The sequence below is a fragment of the Heloderma suspectum genome, chromosome 9, assembly GCF_057233095.1.
Source record: "Heloderma suspectum isolate Gila_16-S chromosome 9, 16-S_ref, whole genome shotgun sequence".
Lineage (NCBI taxonomy): Eukaryota > Metazoa > Chordata > Lepidosauria > Squamata > Helodermatidae > Heloderma > Heloderma suspectum.
In genome coordinates this window covers 16,603,378-16,620,810 of record NC_139466.1, presented here as the reverse complement: position 1 = coordinate 16,620,810, position 17,433 = coordinate 16,603,378, and the positions used below count along the sequence as shown (strand labels likewise).

Genomic DNA, 17,433 nt, shown 5'->3' with positions numbered 1-17,433 from the left:
TCAAATGAGACTCAAATGAGATCTTCACAACTTTGAATCTTTGAAGATCCTGCCTGAATTGGGAAAAAAGAACATTGCGGAGAAGCCCCGACTCTGCGAGGATAATGCCTTAATTTAAAAAAAAACCAAACATCCAGAGCGGGGGATAGGAGGGGGTAAAACTTAATCTCATTTGAAGGGACAGAACCCGCTGCTCAGTGCAGGAAGCCTGATTCCCAGGCGGTCACCCATCCAACTACTGACTGGGGCCAACCCCGCTTAGCTTCCAAGATCAGACAAGTGCACGCACATCCAGCCCTTTGCTTGTTGCTGGGGAAATGGGGGCTGCTGAGGAAGCTATGAGATCAGTAGCCGGAAGAAGACATGGGGCCGTCGAGAGCTGTGATTGGACAGGAGGGGAATACAAACACTGCTGTATATGGACAGGCGGGGGAGGGGACTACGACTGGATAGGGTAGCGAAGGCGGAAAATCAGAGCACATTAAGGAGAAATACCGGGATATTAGGGTATTGAAAGCAGGAGCACGGAAGTGGGAGATTCCGGTTCCAATTCGAGGCGGGTACTGCGTAGTGTGAAAGGCAGGCGGTGAAACCTCATTGGAAGCAGAAAAAAGGCAGTAAGTGTAGATCCAGCCTAAGGTAAAAGAGAATTCAAGCCTCAGCTATACCTTAAGTTACTGGCAATAAAAGCTTTAAGCTTACAAATGCTGGTATTATTTAGTGCTGTGCCAAAAAAAATTATTTCAACCGTTCTCATTCAATTTGACAGAAAAGAAATTGCTTTCAAAAAGAAATTCAAAGAAGAAATTTCAGAGAAATTCTCATGAGTTGGGTTTGGGGTTCTTGTCCTTCCTTTACTTATGCGATGGCTGAGGAGTGTGTGTGTGATTGTCCTGTCCTTCACTGTACAATAGTCTGTATGGCAGCCTATAGCCTCCTCAGCTTCCCACACTTCAAGTAAAACTATCATGAGGAAGACATCATGAGGTAATTCCTCCCATGGGGCTTTTTCAGTTCAGGAATGGCAGGCAGCCTGGGAAGCTGCAGAGCAATGGAAAGATGTGTAACAGAGAGAGAAAAACATGCACAGCACCCTCGGTCACCTCTCAGTGATTCGGTAAGCTCAAAAACCAAAAGAAATTCAAAATTCTGCCTCAGAAAAGCGGAAGCCTCAATATAGTTGATGCTGTTGCCACTTGCAGGAGCAGTGCAATAAACCAAAAACCCTTGGGGTGGGGGGAGAAAGAAGCTGTACTGCAACCCCTGCCAATAGTAAGCCGTACTTGTGAGAAACTGTTGGAGAGTTTCTCCTTATTTATTTATTTATTTATTTATTTCTATACTGCCCAATAGCCGAAGCTCCCTGGGCAGTTTTTCCCCTAGGAAAAATTCAGTGAAATTGCCCCCCCAATTTATCTGCCCACAACTAGGCTGGAGAATTTTGAGAGGCCAATTGTGCACAGCTCTAGTATTATTGGTGTTCTGGGCCCTGCCTTTTTGCCTCCAGCCCTGTCAATCACTGCAGCCCCAGAGGGCCTCTCCAAAGTGGAATTTGGCCCTTGGACTGAAAGCAGTTCAACACCTCTGCTCTCATGTCCTGCCAGAATTGTGGGCAGCTGCTGGGGGGCCATGTCCCCCACGGGGCCATTGCTTCAAAGAATTTGGATGGAGCCACACACACACACACACGCACACACACGCACTCATCTCTCGTGTGTTTCTGGCATCAATGGCAGGATAGAAAGCCTATAATGGCCTTGTAAAATGGCTTCTCGTAATACCTCTGCCTTTCACAGAATTGCATATAACCTTTACTGAAAGGCCACTCCTGTGTGGCCAGCCCACACTTGCTGCTCCCTTAGGTAACAGCCGCAGCCAATTTTTGCTGTCTATAATGAGGAACTATAATATATAATTTAAGTTACATTTGAAACGATGCCCCTACTGAGTGTAATGTGATTAAATGGAAAACCTGATTTGCAGTGCAGAAGCTTTAAACCCAAAAAGTCTAGCATTAGGCACAAGAGAACCAAAAGAAAGAGGAAACAAACTGCCGCAGTATGAAAAATGCTCACATAAAGAATATGTTGTTTCCTTTGCCCTGTAGAGTTGAAAAGGTCCTCCCTGGAGCCATTTTGCCCATGGCAGTGCCAAGTAGGTTTTAGCTAATCTAATACTTGTTGTAAACTAAACCAGCCTTCCCCAACCTGATGCTCTCCAGATGTGTTAGACTATGACTATGACTCCCATCACCCACAGCCAACATGGCCATTGGCTGTTGCCTGTACCTTCTGACCACACAACCATTGGCTGAGCTTCAGTAATGTCATGCAAGATAAACTGAAAGCACAGAACACTTCCAAACTGTGCAGCTTCTGAAAGGGAGATGAAAGGACAGTTTGGCTAGGGAAAACATTCACAGAGCATATTGGGGATGTCAAGGAAATTAACAGTCACGGAAGTGGTGACACTTAAGACTGAAGGCAAGAAAGAGACAAGATTGTGGAGGAGAGAAGCAGGGATGATGGAAAGACATCAGGAGTTTTCCCATGTTATGATGAATGTCTGTAGAAGAGGGAATGTAAGGACTCCTGTGTGCAAACAGTGTGTACTGACATGGGCTCTTTCAGAAGTTAAACTGAATGCATATAGGAGGCAAGAATGCTCCATGGGCATTCATTGCAATGTGTGAAGATTCTATAGGAGCAGAGCTAAGATATAGGAAATAGGGTGGAACCAAAATCACCCGCAATCCCACCCCACCCCACCCCTACCCCCAATGTCCCAGGAAAAGACTGTGTCATACAGTAGTGTAATTCTGAGACATTTGGAGATGAAATGGCACCCTCAAGCAGCAAAAAAGGCTACAGTAGAAGTGGTTAGTAGAGTTCCCATACAGGACTGGCCCTACCTCTATTTATTTACTTACTTATTACATTTATATCCTGCCTTTTTTTTATCCATAAGAACCCAAGGTGGCGTACATAATCCTTCTCCTCTCCATTTTATCCTCACAACAAAAACCCCTGTGAGGTAAGTAAGTTGGGCTGACAGTATCTGGCCCAAAGTCACCCAGTGAGCTTCCATGGCCGAGTGGGTACTACAACCTGGATCTCCCAGCTCCCAGTCCAACGCTTTAGCCACTACACCACACTGGCTCTCATTTCTTGTTGTTGTTCAGTCATTCAGTCGTGTCCGACTCTTCATGACCCCATGGACCATAGCACGCCAGGCCTTCCTGTCCTGCGCTCTCTCCCGGAGCGTGCTCAAGTTCATATTCATTGCATCCGTGATGCTATCTAGCCATCTCATCCTCTGCCGTCCCCTTCTCCTTTTGCCTTCAGTCTTTCCCAGCATCAGGGTCTTTTCCAGAGAGTTTTCTCTTCACATTAGGTGGCCAAAATATTTGAGCTTCAGCTTCAGTATCTGTCCTTCCAATGAGCACTCAGGGTTGATTTCCTTTAGGATTGACTGATTTGACCTCCTTGCAGTCCAGGGAACTCGTAAGAGTCTTCTCCAGCACCACAGTTCGAAAGCATCAATTCTTCGGCACTCAGCCTTCCTTATAGTCCAGCTCTCACAGCCATACCCTACTACTGGGAAAACCATAGCTTTGATTAGACGGACTTTTGTCGGCAAGATTATGTCTCTGCTTCTTACTATGCTGTCTAGGTTTGCCATAGCTTTCCTCCCAAGGAGCAAGCGTCTTTTAATTTCATGGCTACAGTCACCGTCTGTGGTGATCTTGGAGCCCAAGAAAATAAAATCTGTCACTGCTTCCATTTCTTCCCCTTCTATATGCCAGGAAGTGATGGGGCCAGATGCCATGATCTTAGTTTTCTTAATGTTGAGTTTCAAACCAGCTTTTGCACTCTCCTCTTTCACCCTCAACAAGAGGCTCTTGAGATCCTCTTCACTTTCTGCCATTAGGGTGGTATCGTCTGCATATCGGAGGTTGTTGATAATTCTCCCAGCAATCTTAATTCCGACCTCTGATTCATCCAACCTGGCATTTCTCATGATGTACTCTGCATATAAGTTAAATAAGCAGGGTGACAATATGCAGCCTTGTCGTACTCCTTTTCCAATTTTGAACCACTCAGTTGTTCCATGTCTGGTTCTTACTGTTGCTTGTTGTCCCTTGTACAGGTTTCCCAGGAGACAGGTAAGGTGGTCTGGTACTCCCATCACTTTAAGAATTTGCCACAGTTTGTTGTGATCCACACAATCAAAGGCTTTAGCGTAGTCAATGAAGCAGAAATAGACATTTTTCTGGAATTCTCTTGCTTTCTCCATGATGCAGCGAATGTTGGCGATTTGATCTCTAGTTCCTCTGCCTCTTCTAAACCCAGCTTGTACTTCCGGTAGTTCACGGTTCGCATACTGCTGAAGCCTAGCTTGTAGGATTTTGAGCATCACCTTGCTGGCATGTGAAATGAGTGCAATTGTGCAGTAGTTTGAACACTTTGGCATTGCCCTTCTTTGGAACTGGAATGTAAACTGACCTTTTCCAGTCTTGCGGCCATTGTTGAGTGTTCCAAATTTGTTGGCATATTGAGTGCAGCACTTTCACAGCATCATCTTTTAGGATTTTAAATAGCTCAGCTGGAATACTGTCATCTCCGCTAGCTTTGTTGTTACTAATGCTTCCTAAGGCCCACTTGACTTCACTTTCTAGGATGTCCGGCTCAAGTTCAGTGACCGCACTATCATGGCTATCAGGGACATTAAGATCTTTCCTGTATAGTTCTTCTGTGTATTCTTTCCACCTCTTCTTAATCTCATCTGCTTCTGTTAGGTCCCTGCCTTCTTTGTCCTTTATCATGCCCGTCTTTGCCCAAAACGTTCCCTTGAGATCTCCAATTTTCTTGAAGAGATCTCTAGTCTTTCCCATTCTGTTGTTTTCCTCGATTTCTTTGCATTGTTCATTTAAGAAGGCCTTCTCGTCGCTCCTTGCTATTCTCTGGAACTCTGCATTCAGTTGGGTATATCTTCCCCTTTCTCCCTTGCTTTTCGCTTCCCTTCTTTCCTCAGCTACTTGTAAAGCCTCATCAGACAGCCACTTGGCTTTCTTGCATTTCTTTTTCTTTGGGATGGATTTCGTTGCTGCCTCCTGAACAATGTTACGGACCTCCGTCCATAGTTCCTCAAGCACTCTGTCTATCAGGTCTAATCCCTGAAATCTATTCCTCACCTCCACTGTATATTCATAAGGGATATGATTTAGGTCATACCTGAATGGTTTAGTGGTTTTCCCTACATTCTTCAATTTCAGCCGAAATTTTGCAAGAAGCAGCTCATGATCTGAGCCACAGTCAGCTCCAGGTCTTGTTTTTACTGACTGTATGGAGCTTCTCCATCTTTGGCTGCAAAGGACATAATCAATCTGATTTCAATATTGACCATCTGGTGGTGTCCATGTGTAGAGTCGTCTCTTGTGCTGTTGGAAGAGAGTGTTTGCTATGATCAGCGTGTTTTCTTGGCAAAACTCTATTAGCTTTTGTCCTGCTTCATTTTGTACACCAAGGCCATGCCTGCCTGTTATCCCGGTGATTTATTGACTTCCTACTTTAGCATTCCAATCCCCGATGATGAAGAGGACATCTTTTTTTGGTGTTAGTTCTAGAAGGTGTTGTAGGTCTTCATAGAATCGATCAACCTCAGCTTCTTTGGCATCAGTGGTTGGGGCATAGACTTGAATTACTGTGATGTTGAATGGTTTGCTTTGGATTCGTACTGAGATCATTCTATCGTTTTTGAGATTGTATGCCAGTACTGCTTTTCTCACCCTTTTGTTGACTATGAGTGCTACTCCATTTCTTCTAAGGGATTCTTGCCCACAGTAGTAGATATGATGGTCACCTGAATTAAATTCACCCATGCCTGTCCATTTTAGTTCGCTGATTCCCAAGATGTCGATGTTCAATCTTGCCATCTCATGTTTGACCACCTCCAGCTTACCTTGATTCATTGATCTGACATTCCAGGTTCCTAAACAATATTGTTCTTTACAGCATCGGATTTTCTTTTCACCACCAGACACATCCACAGCTGAGTGTCCTTTCGGCTTTGGCCCAGCCGCTTCATTCTTTCTGGCGCTACTTGGAAATACCCTCTGCTCTTCCCCAGTAGTATATTGGACACCTTCCGACCTGAGGGGCTCATCTTCCGGCGTCATATCTTTTAGCCTTGTGATATGTTCCATGGGGTTTTCTTGGCAAGAATACTGGAGTGGGTTGCCATTTCCTTCTCTAGTGGACCACATTTTGTCAGAACTCTCTGCCATGACCTGTCCGTCTTGGGTGGCCCTGCACGGCATAGCTTATGGCTTCACTGAGTTACGCAAGCCCCTTCGCCACAACAAGGCAGTGATCCATAAAGGGGTGGCTCTCATTAGGCAGAAAGAAGTGGCCGCAGGAGGCAGGTGTGGGGAGGCAGTGGTGGCAGCCCCCTGGCTGTTGCTCCTGATACCCCGGCTGTTCCCTTCTGCTGGAGGACAAAGCTATGCATGCAGCATGCCATATGGCTCATCCTGCCCCCCCCCCAACTAGCCTGCTGACTTGGGTGCCAGGGAGAATACTATCCCATCACCAATGTTGAAGTAAGATTCAATTGCCAGTTCAGCTGGTATCTATACACAGAAGGTTAAGCTCCATCTTGACCTTTGCCTGAGGCAAAAAAAATGCCCTGTTCACCCATCAAAAGGTAACAGAGGAGAGGCAATTTCACCTTCCCTATTCACCCCATAGTGCCTTTGCGAAGGTTTGATGCCTACAGAAGCAAAGGGGGGAAAGGCTTAGAGACCTGGGGGGCTTTTTGTTGGGAGGAGGTATCCCTGAGAGGAGTGGTTTCATTTCCTCAGTTAGGTTTCAGTTTCATTTCCCCAGTTAAGTTTCATTTCTTCATTTCATAAAAGGAACCCTGACAGCCTCCCACAAAAAAAAATAGAACAAACTTTACAGTTTTTGACAGTCAACCCAGCACTAGCAGGAAATGAATTACAGGATAGAAAGGAGTTTGGACATGGGTTAAGAAGCAGCAATTTAGTGTGTCTCACATGTCACATCTCACACATTATTTATCATCAGTTTATTGCTTTTTAGCCAATCAGGCCATCCGCACACAAAACAAATAGAATTCTCACATCAACCCAAAAGGGAGACCAAAGTACAAATTATTAATAAAATAACTAACAAGAGCAAGTTAAAAACATTTTAAAATCCTAAAACAGTATCTGCCAGAATATTATTACCATGTTTACGGATTTAGTTTTTTTATAACAGTCAATGACTTTCGCCTCTCCAGGGCTCGACTGACAAACTTAGCAGTCCTATATGATGTATAATGATCTGTTCCAGCTAATAATAATCGAGTTATACTTGCACCAGAAGTATCCTCAAGCACAGCTAATAGGGGCTCAAGATATTGCTTCCTCAAATCGCTATACAATGGGCATTCTGCTAAAAAGTGTACCATGTCCTCTACCTTGGGGCAACCAGCTGGGCAATCTGCACTCATGCCATGATGGATCCTATAACGTGCCTTCACCTCCATCAATTGGAGTGAGTTCAGTCTACACCAAGTCATGAGCCATCTCAATTCATGTGAGGTGATGGAAATCAAATACGGGGGAGCCTTCCCCGGAGTGGTCATGATGCTTTTATAGATCTTGTTAGAGCGACTTTCAGCAGCAACAGCCATTGTTGTTTGAATATCAACATCCTGTAACCTCTTTGAAATCTCATCCCTAGCTCTATCATAGCCCCTCGCAAGCAAATATGATTGTGAAAAGCCCAACTCAGAGATAGACACACATTATTATGTTATGCTATTTTATATTAAAGTATGGTATATTTCTATTCTGCCTTTCTAACAATAAGACCCTCCCAAGTATCACAAAGCTCACAAAGGTTAATACAGATACAAGTACAAAATACAAAACAATAAAACAAAATGTATAAAAGTTCAAGACAGCAACATCTCAATAACATAATTAAAACAAAAAGCCAAAGTTCCAAACATAACTTTCTCCCTACCAATAAGCAAAAACCAATCCTCCCAAAAATGTTGAAAGGAAACAAAAGTAATGCTCCTCAAAGGGTTTCTCCCCCTTAGTCATCTTCCCAAAGGCAGCTGCCTTCTAGACAGCAGCTCCTTGCAAGAGTCCTAGGCAGGGCGGGGAGGAATGATGGATGGAGGAAGTTGACAGCTAAAGAAAGGAAAAACAAAACAAGGAGGGGAGGGTGTAGAAAAATGTTATATTAGACCTATTTTTTTTCTTACAGACCTCAATTCCTTGCACTGCTTCATGTTGCAGCACAGAGCTAAGGCTAACGTACTAGCCACTGTCAGCAGAAATTTCCTGGGTTTGCATTTAAGCCTTTAAATTGTCTTACATTTATCCCTTAAATCTCTATTTAATTGTGTAGGTGATTACTGTTGAATCTTGCAACCTCCCATCAACATCCATGTGAATGCATACTCAGAGTGAGGGAATTATATACAAAGGAATATCTTTCACACATTTAATGGCATGTGGGATGCCTTTCTGTAGTGATTTGATAACACTATTGTTATCCCAAAACAGCAAGTGCTGTTTACTCATTCTTTATATGACGCCTTGTCTAGTTGACACACAAAGCCTTATCTCTTCCTTCTCACTTCTTCTTCCCGTGTATTTTGTTCCTCATCTCTGAACTTATCTGATTGAAAACAAAAGGCCAGATTTTCAATAATACTACAGAAGTCAAAGACTATAACAACAGGAACATGATTTATCAGACCTCATATTTCCTGATTAAAACCTTTTTTGTTTTGACATCAGTTGTAGCTTTTCTCCTTTCTGTTAGTATGTATTGTTCCTGTAATCATAATAAACTATTGATCTGATGTGGGGGAAGAGAAGCTAAAGCTTCTATGGCTCTCTGTCCAACTTTTTTGAAGGCAAGGCATGTACCTCTCACCTTGTCAATCTCCCGCCCATTGTATGCAGACTTGGAGGCAGCTTAATGATTTTCTGTTTAGCCGACCCTGACCTTATTTGGGTGACGTTGATTGTGTGAGCTTGAAATAAGCTTACGCTGCTATTAGTTAGTGGTCCAGTTCAATGTCATCTGCATAGAAAGTGCAGATGTGACTTGAAATTTAAATGTGTAACTCTGCAGAGAGCAAATTTCCAAAGGTCTCACAATGGCTTGAAAGGGACTCTATGGTTCTATCCCAAAATTAAAGCTGGTTGGGATCATCCATGCTTTTACCAGAAATGATCTCAGAGCCACTAATTGCTGGTGAGATCCTGCAGCATTGCACTAAGCATATATGAACTCAGGACCTACATGGGTGGGGCTAATCACATAGGTCCTTTCTACCAGGGTCACGGCTCTCCAATCTACCTAGAAGCCTTGTCTCAAGCCTCAGAGAAAAGGCTTCAACATCAGTAGCAGCATATTTTCATGGTAACATGGATTGTACTATCTATTTGAAGGTGGAAATGCATGTTTAGATGCTAGGTCCTTTCTCCCAGATGTGCTAAGGGTACCGTGAGTTTGTAATTTCTTTAGCACATGCACTGTTGTTGGAAGCAACCCTTATTCACTTGATGAGTTGCAGAGTGGATTCAGAGAAACAGTAGAGGTGGTGAATCCATCTTGGGGTCTCCTGCTGTCTAAATTTAGATTGTAAGCTCCTCAGGACAGAAACCTGTTTTGTAATTATTATTCTGTGAAGTATTAATAATCACAACAACACTGATGAGGATGGGATGGACCTGGAACAAAATGTTGCAGTATGGAGTGATCTGTTCAGGGTTCCAGCTAATCTGCCATGCCCTTTTCTAATAGACTCCATTCCATCTCCTATCCAGCCCCAACAGCCAGTCAACATTCCATACCCACTGAGCATGCTCAGTCCTCTATAGGCTGTTTTGGAGTCTCTCCCCACTCCCTTAGGATTTTCCCCAATATTACTGGGGGCAGGGGTAGTTGGTTAAGATTTCCCCAAGCCTTGTAACACCACAGTCTTTAATGTGAGTATTGCTCTTTTGATTACTTAAGAGTCCACATCTGGAGAATGAGTTCACTACTAGATATGAGAATGCATTGGTCATGCTGACCATTTGTGGAGAAACGAGACATTTCTTGGATATGAATCATCTTGATGGACCTTTCCTGACATGCACGTGGATCCTAGAGAACTGTGAGGTCTATCAACAGTTATGAATGGAGTTTCTATGTTCAGAGAAGAATACCACTGAAAAAACCACTTGATGGCGGGGGGCACAGCACATGCAGACTGCTGCCTTCTGGCTATATTTCTGGGATTCATGAAAATATACGTTGCCCACTATAGGAAGGGATACTGGACTAGATCAATATTTGGTCTGCTCGGGCAGGGTTGCACTTATGAGCAGAGTTTCACTCATGCAATAAGGTTTTGCCACCACCTCCTTCCCACCATAGTGCCTGTAAACTGCCCAGAGAGCTTCAGCTATGGATATGTAATAATAATAATAATAATAATAATAATAATAATAATAATAATAGCTGCTCCTGAAGGCTAAGAGGTTCTCTGGAACAGTGTGGAACAGCATACAAGATAAATATAATGCAAAACTATGTAAAACAAATACAATAGAAAATCAGTCAACATTACATAAAATGCTATAAAAACAGTTAATTCCAATAAAACCTGCAGACTATGTAAAGGCAAGTGAAAATAGGTGGGAATTCAGAGCTGAAGACTTGTAAAGACCTGATGAACCCCTGATGGAATCCACTTCCAGAGGTCCGAGACAACTACTGAAAGTGCAGGCAGGCTTGTAGGGGGGTAGTCAGTCCTAAAGGGGAAACTGCAGTTGCAAAGGGGGCTGATAGAAATCAGATAGTTGAAGTTGTCTTCCAGTTGAACTACAGCACCATTGGATTCAAGTCACAGAAAAACTAAAACAAAAAAATACTGTGGGCAATTCTTTCTTTCTTTCCTTCTTTCTTTTTAATGCCTAGAACCAGTGGAGGCTGGTGGCTCCAGTTTCAGAGGGGCAGCGATTCCATTCTGGGTGTTAGTTAGAGCCATCCAGAGCTCTAAAGGTGCAAAATGGGTTCAGAACCTTAGATAGCACCTTTAGAGTTCTGGCTGATTCTAACTAAAACCTAGAATGGAACCACTGCCCCTCTGGAAACTGGAGCCACCAGCTTCCACTGGCTAGAACACAATGTCTTATGGTAATGAGAATATAGTAATTTAAGAGGACATGGAAAACACAGCACCTAGTCAATCCTGACAGCCATGACTCCTTGCCAGAAAGAAGTTGTGACTCAAGACTATATATTCCCACTAGGTGAGTCCACAATTCTTGTATGTGTCACTCAGTAAAGTTCATGACAGATAGTAGGCATGTGTCATCATGGTTGGGAAAGGAAGACAGCAGATGAAAAGTGTCACAACGGCCCTTAATTGTTAGGTTCTGGAATGTTAAACATGAGGATGCCTTTCACTTTCTAGTCCAGCCCTTCCTTGGGGCTTAGGACAGATAACAGCTTTTAACCCATCATGTAACAGTAAAACAGAATAAAGTACCAATCCAATATAATGCAACCTATAAACCATTTGTACTTATTCTGAATGCATTTAAAATGTCAACTGTGTTGTCACAGACAGTACTTTCTGCTGCTAGACACAGCTGCTAGATACAGATTTAAAGTCTGTTTTGACCCTGAGAATTCTCTGCTAGATATTCCTAGCTCCCTCTTACAATTCCCAGAATTCCCTGGGAAGGGGACAGTGACAATTAAGCCAGGATGTACCCTTTAGGACAAACCTATCCCTGCATGAAAATGGGGTGATCAAGCTTTCACGTGCAGCCTTTTTTACCTCTAAAGTAAATATGAGAATCCACACAGCAACCTTCTTTAAATCACACATATATACTCAAACACACACAAACGCGCGCGTGCACACACACACACACACACACACACAGCGAGAGAGAGCACAAGCATTTCGACAGTAGGGTTTCTTTCCTGCCCAACAACTGAAAATGGTTCTTCATTCTGATCCCAAGTTGAAGGCCCCTACTTAAAAACGATGTTACTGGAGTGGGGGGGTTCTCTCTGTCTCAAGTGTGTTTTCTGGGTGGAACACACATTATAGTTGTCAGTGTTGTTGCCCAGCCTGGGGAGGGATCATACCTCAGTGGCAGACCACATGCTTTGCATGCAGAAGGTCCTGGGTTTGATCCCTAGCATTTCTAGTAAAAGGGAGTCCCTGAAGAGCTACTGACAGTCAGGCTTATATGCTTAAAAAAAAAAAAAAAAGACATGACACAAAAGGAAAAAGGGATGGGGAGGGAAAAGGAAAAAGAGCAAACTGTGCTAATATCCAAGACTCCTGTTTACAAGCTTGGGAAGCTACACATCAGAACAAAACCATCTGCATTTTCACTGCAAAATGATACTGCATCAGTTCCTCGAAAACTCTGCGCTCAAACCACAGCTATTTCATTTGAGGTCTAGAGGTTCTTTGCATCCATCTGCAACCCCACTCCGCCCTAATGTACTGCGGAGATCACAAATTCGGAAATTATTTATTTGTTATAACAGCAAGGTGGACGGTAAGACTTGGGCTAGGGGGAGCCTGGGGATCAACAACCTGCTCACCCATGGAGTTTGCAAACTCTCAGTCTAACCTACAGCACAGGACTACTTCAGGTGATGCCCAATTCATTTATGGAACTCCCAGCCACAAGATGCAATTATGGCTATTGGCTTAGATGGCTTTAAAACAGGGGGTGTTGAACCTCTTACAAGCCTGAGGGCCACATTCCTTCCAAGAAGCACTTGGGGGCTGCATTCCAGTGGTGGGCAGGACCAAAAGCAAAAGGCATAAGGCCAGAATTAAAGCTGTGGGACCAAAATACCAGAAGCACTAGGATATTTGAGCCTTCAGCTCTTACTGCCAGTCACTAAGCCTTAAGAGAGGCATTTCAATCTTCTAGATTGGGCAAAAATGACACCAAAGCCAGGAAACTCCCAAACAATTGGCAGTGGAGTGGGTAGGGGAGGCGGACAGCCTGGGGAACCCCAGAGTGACCAGTTGGGACCACAGATGGGCCAGATTTGGCACCCAGGTCTGAGGCCCCACGTCTAGCCCATAACATTCAGAAGAACTTGTTTCATGGAGCTGCTTTCACATGGTGAGTTTCCATTCCCCTTTTCCACATTTCCTGGCAGCTGCTGGTGGGTGTGTGGAGACCCTCAATGGATGGCCAAGTGCCACTCAATGTCAGTGTCATCGTAGTGGTGGCTCTATTGACTTCTATCACATCTACTGTTCTTCAGATCATGCTTCATGCTAAAGTTGCACTCTCATGGACATTTACTTGGGAGTAAGCCCCACTGACCTCAATCAGACGTACTTTGCAGTAAACAAACCTATGGTCAGATTTCACAAGGGAAATTCAATTCCCAGGTATGGCACAGTATGCTTTTCAAAGCTGGCACAGAATTACACTGGTACAAAACACTGAATGAGCCCTCTATAGATTTCAATAATCTGTTATGGTTCCTGTTTGAATTGCCCAGATTTTAAGGAATCAGAGCTGCCATATATCACAACCCCAAGCAATAGACATAATGAAAAAGCTGGTTGTCTAATAAGATTTTTACTACCAGAAAAATGCCTGAGAGTTAATATTTAATATATCATTTGTATTGCAGCAAATACATTTGCAGTGTGACAAAATTAAATATAATCACTTGTGTTTAACATGCAGTGTGTATGTCTCCCTCCCCCAATAGGTTCTAGATTTTCCAACCCAGGTTAAAGTTCTTTGCTTATATATAATAATTTTAGGGGGGGGGGGGGGAGTCCATGCACATGAAGGGCCAAGTGAAATTATGAGCATTTCTAAACATTATTTCTGAAACCATCATTCAAACTCTTCTACCCCATCCATGTTTTGTTTTGTTTTCAAAATTAGGATATTACTGCTATCAGAGATCTTTTGCTATTGGTTGTTATAGAAATGTAATAAATAAAATAAATAAAATCAGTTACATTTTTCTTTACTCAACTCACAAGAGGGTGCCTGCACCCAGATCCTGAACTCAGAAGTTGTCCCATTTATTTTCACTGGCATTTACTTCCAAGTAAGGCTGCATTTCTATCCACATTGACATGCATTGAATTCAGGGAGGTGGGCGTATTTCCGAGTTAACATCCAGAAGATCAAGCTATGTGTGTGTTTAGGATAGCAAGCTTGCAGACTAATCCTACACTTATCGCCTGAGTTTAATCCTATGAGTTCAATGGGACTTACTCCCAAGTAAGTGTACAAGACTGCATAGGCTTGCAGTCTTGAGTCCTTGTTGCAGCAAACTGAGCCCATGAGATTAATGCAATTTGCAAATAAACCTTTGAGGAGCTTCCTGCTGCTTTCCTGCATGGTTCAAGGTTAATTATATGTATCAAGGAGAAAATAAACAGCAGCAGCAAGGATGTCAACAAACCGAAAGCTGTGTGTGTGTGTGCGCGTGCGTGCATGCATGTGTGTGTGTGTGCATGTGTGCTCACACACACTGTTGTGTGTGTCTCCAACATTTTCCATTCATCAAAGTTTGAATGTATTGATGAAGTCACAGGGAAGGGACAATTTAGAGCTGGATCATTTATGCGAGGATGAATTAACACGCTCCGCAGAGCCACCGAAAATGCTGAGAAAAGGGGGAGAAAATCAGGTGAAGCGTGAAAGACCTTATTCCTTGGGGGATGCATCACACAAATAGGAAAAGCCAGCCACCAAACATATCCAAATTTTGTGCAGCATGGTTCGTGCTAATTTTAGCGGAAGGAAAATTTATTGATTTGGGGTTAAAAGCCCCAGTTTTGTTTTTTACATGCTTCCTAAGACCTGGACTGTATATTCCTTTTTCCTTTCTGCAATTCCAAGATAACAGTAAGAGTGAGAAGAACAGGTTTGTTTGGTTTTTTTTTAAAAAAAGGAGCCATTTGGGCCAAAACCCACCTTTTCTGTGAAGCTTTTGGTACAATTCCTTATTCTCATACCCTACTGTAATTAAGCCAAAGTATGTGGAACTGAAGCAAATACATATTTTCCCCTCTTTACCTCTGCCTCCATTTCCCTCCTCTTTCTCTGTTGTTGTTTCCCCCTTGTCGAATTTTAGATTGTGTAAGCTCCATGGGGCAGGGACCTGTCCCCTTGTACTTCTTAACGTGCCATGCACACGGATGGTGCAACAGTAACAAAACAGCAACAGAACGCAATAGAATGTTTTGCTTAATACTGCTATCTAAAGCACCCACCTCTCGATGGACTCATTGCTGTTCTCTTCTGTGATCATCTGCAGATCCTGCGTGCTCTTGTCAGGATCTTCTTTGTCACAATTCTCCTCTGTGCCAGCTTTTGGTGTCTCCTCCGCCGTCGCTTGCAGATGTTCGATGAGGTTTTGCTCGTGCCAAGTTTGGCTCGGCCGGTGGGGCACCGGGGTCGGGCCGGGCACTGGCGCCAAGACGTTGTGATGGATCGGGCTGTTGTTTTTCTTCAGCCCATTTCTGTCCCGCGAGTGGCTCTTCAGCCTGTTCTGAACCGGCGTTCCTCTATGCTCATATCCTTCCTGCTGGAGGCAACCTCCGGTGCCTGTGGAAGTCTGCGATGGGTGGCTGAACCACCTCCAGCGGAGCCTCAAGATCTGTTTCACATCAAATTCCTTCTTCCCAGATACTGACATCCTTGAAAGTTCAGGGTTATTACGAGAGAGAGAGAGAGAGAGAGAGAGAAACAACAGCAACAAAAATACTAACAAAAATCCGGTTGTTCTAGAAAGGAAATGGACCCTGTTTGTCTGTCTCCTGTGTTTTCAGTGTCGTCTCTTCATCCAAAAAGGTCCTGGTATTCGTCTTTTCCTTTCTCTTTCTCTTCCTTTCCCTGTATATCTTGAACACTTCGCTTAAGACCTTCCTAACTATATAGGTGGGAATCCATCCTGACAAAATGATGAGGTCAGATCTCAAACAAGTAAATCAGCTTAGTGCAGGCAAGCATCTGCTATTACACTCCCCGACTGCTGCTCTGTCTGTCTCTCTCTCTCTCTTTCACACACACAGCACTGTAGAGCTCTGCTCTCAAATATATAACCTACCCTCCTATCATCCTAAAGGATCTTACCCTGCAACTTCAGCTGCGTATAAAAGAGAAAGTGGTTCATACTTTATTCCACACCCCACCCCAGGCGGACTGGAATGCACCTGGCTTGTAAAGCCTCTTCTCACGTTAGCGCTGGAATCCAGGTTGCACTTCCTTGAAGTCCTGACTATAGGATCAGGCTGCCTGGCTACAACTTTAAGCCTTCTTTCTTGGAAACATGGAATCAAAGAGGTTTATTTTCCAAGTCAACATGGATAGGGACGGGATGTGAGCTTTGATAGAGAGTTTTTAATGGGTGGGTGGTTTTATGGGGCTCTTTAATGCTTGTTCCTCTGTAGCCCAATTCTCTAGCAGTTCAATTTCTCCTTAAGAATCTTTCACATTTCCCGTAACCCCTTTGTAAAATGTGAAATAACTGGAAACGGGTGTCCTCAAGCATCATCTAATTTTACCCTTAACGAAAGAAGACAGCATTTAAAATCTGTAGTAAGGTCTTGCATCAAGTCAGTCTCTCTCTCTCTCTCTCTCCACCCCCTCCCCTCACCCCCCTTCTAGAATGTTGTAGTATTTACCTCCACTATATGAAGGGATGCAGGGGAAGCTTGAAACCATCAGATGAGATGCCTTTCCTAAAGGAGTATTTCTGGGGAAAACAAAACACTGTTTCCTGGCTAACTGCCTGTGTAAATATTCTCATGCCATCCAGCTCATCTCCCTTTCGCTCTCACACACACACACTATAAAGCAAGGCTAGTGAACCTTTTTTTTCCACAGTCCCTTGAGGGTAATGTGTCAAGGGCTGCAAGCTGGTGGTAGGCAGGGACAAAGCTAAAAGTGGGTGGAGCCTCTTGAGGGCCAGCATCAAAGGTAGGCATGGTTGGGCCCCTGCCAAGGGCCCATACCCCAGCAGGGGCCCCCTGGACTTGCTCCTCCTTTTCATCATTGTAACTCTCTTGTTCACCTGCCTGTCCCTCTGGCCCAGGCAACAGTGAGAAGGAGCAGCAGTAGATACCACTGCCTACTCGCTCCCTAGCTCTCTCCCTCTCAAGCTCTCTGCCTCCACTTGCTTGTTTGACAGGCGGAGAGCTAGGAAGCAATGATGAGATGGAGGATGAGAGGCAGCTGGTGAGAATGGTAGTGAGAAGGTGGACTCACTGAAGAAGGATGCCTATTGGGGGTGTCTTGCCCATGGGCCCTCCAAAACCTGTAGCTGGCCCTGGTGGGGTCACCTCATTTCATTTCATCTCTCTCTCTCTCTCTCTCCCCCCATTTCT

General features: G+C 43.9%; 1 protein-coding gene across 1 annotated transcript in view; it reads right to left on the bottom strand.

Annotated features, from left to right (window-relative positions):
• The window catches only part of KLHL4 (kelch like family member 4), a 70,475-nt gene extending 54,380 nt beyond the window's left edge, over nucleotides 1-16,095 (bottom strand). Inside the window, exon 1 of the mRNA XM_084813807.1 lies at nucleotides 15,319-16,095. Within this exon, the coding sequence (XP_084669933.1) occupies nucleotides 15,319-15,743 (425 nt within the window). The 5' untranslated portion in view covers nucleotides 15,744-16,095. The remainder of the gene's footprint in view (nucleotides 1-15,318) is intronic.
• Nucleotides 16,096-17,433: the final 1,338 nt, after the last annotated feature.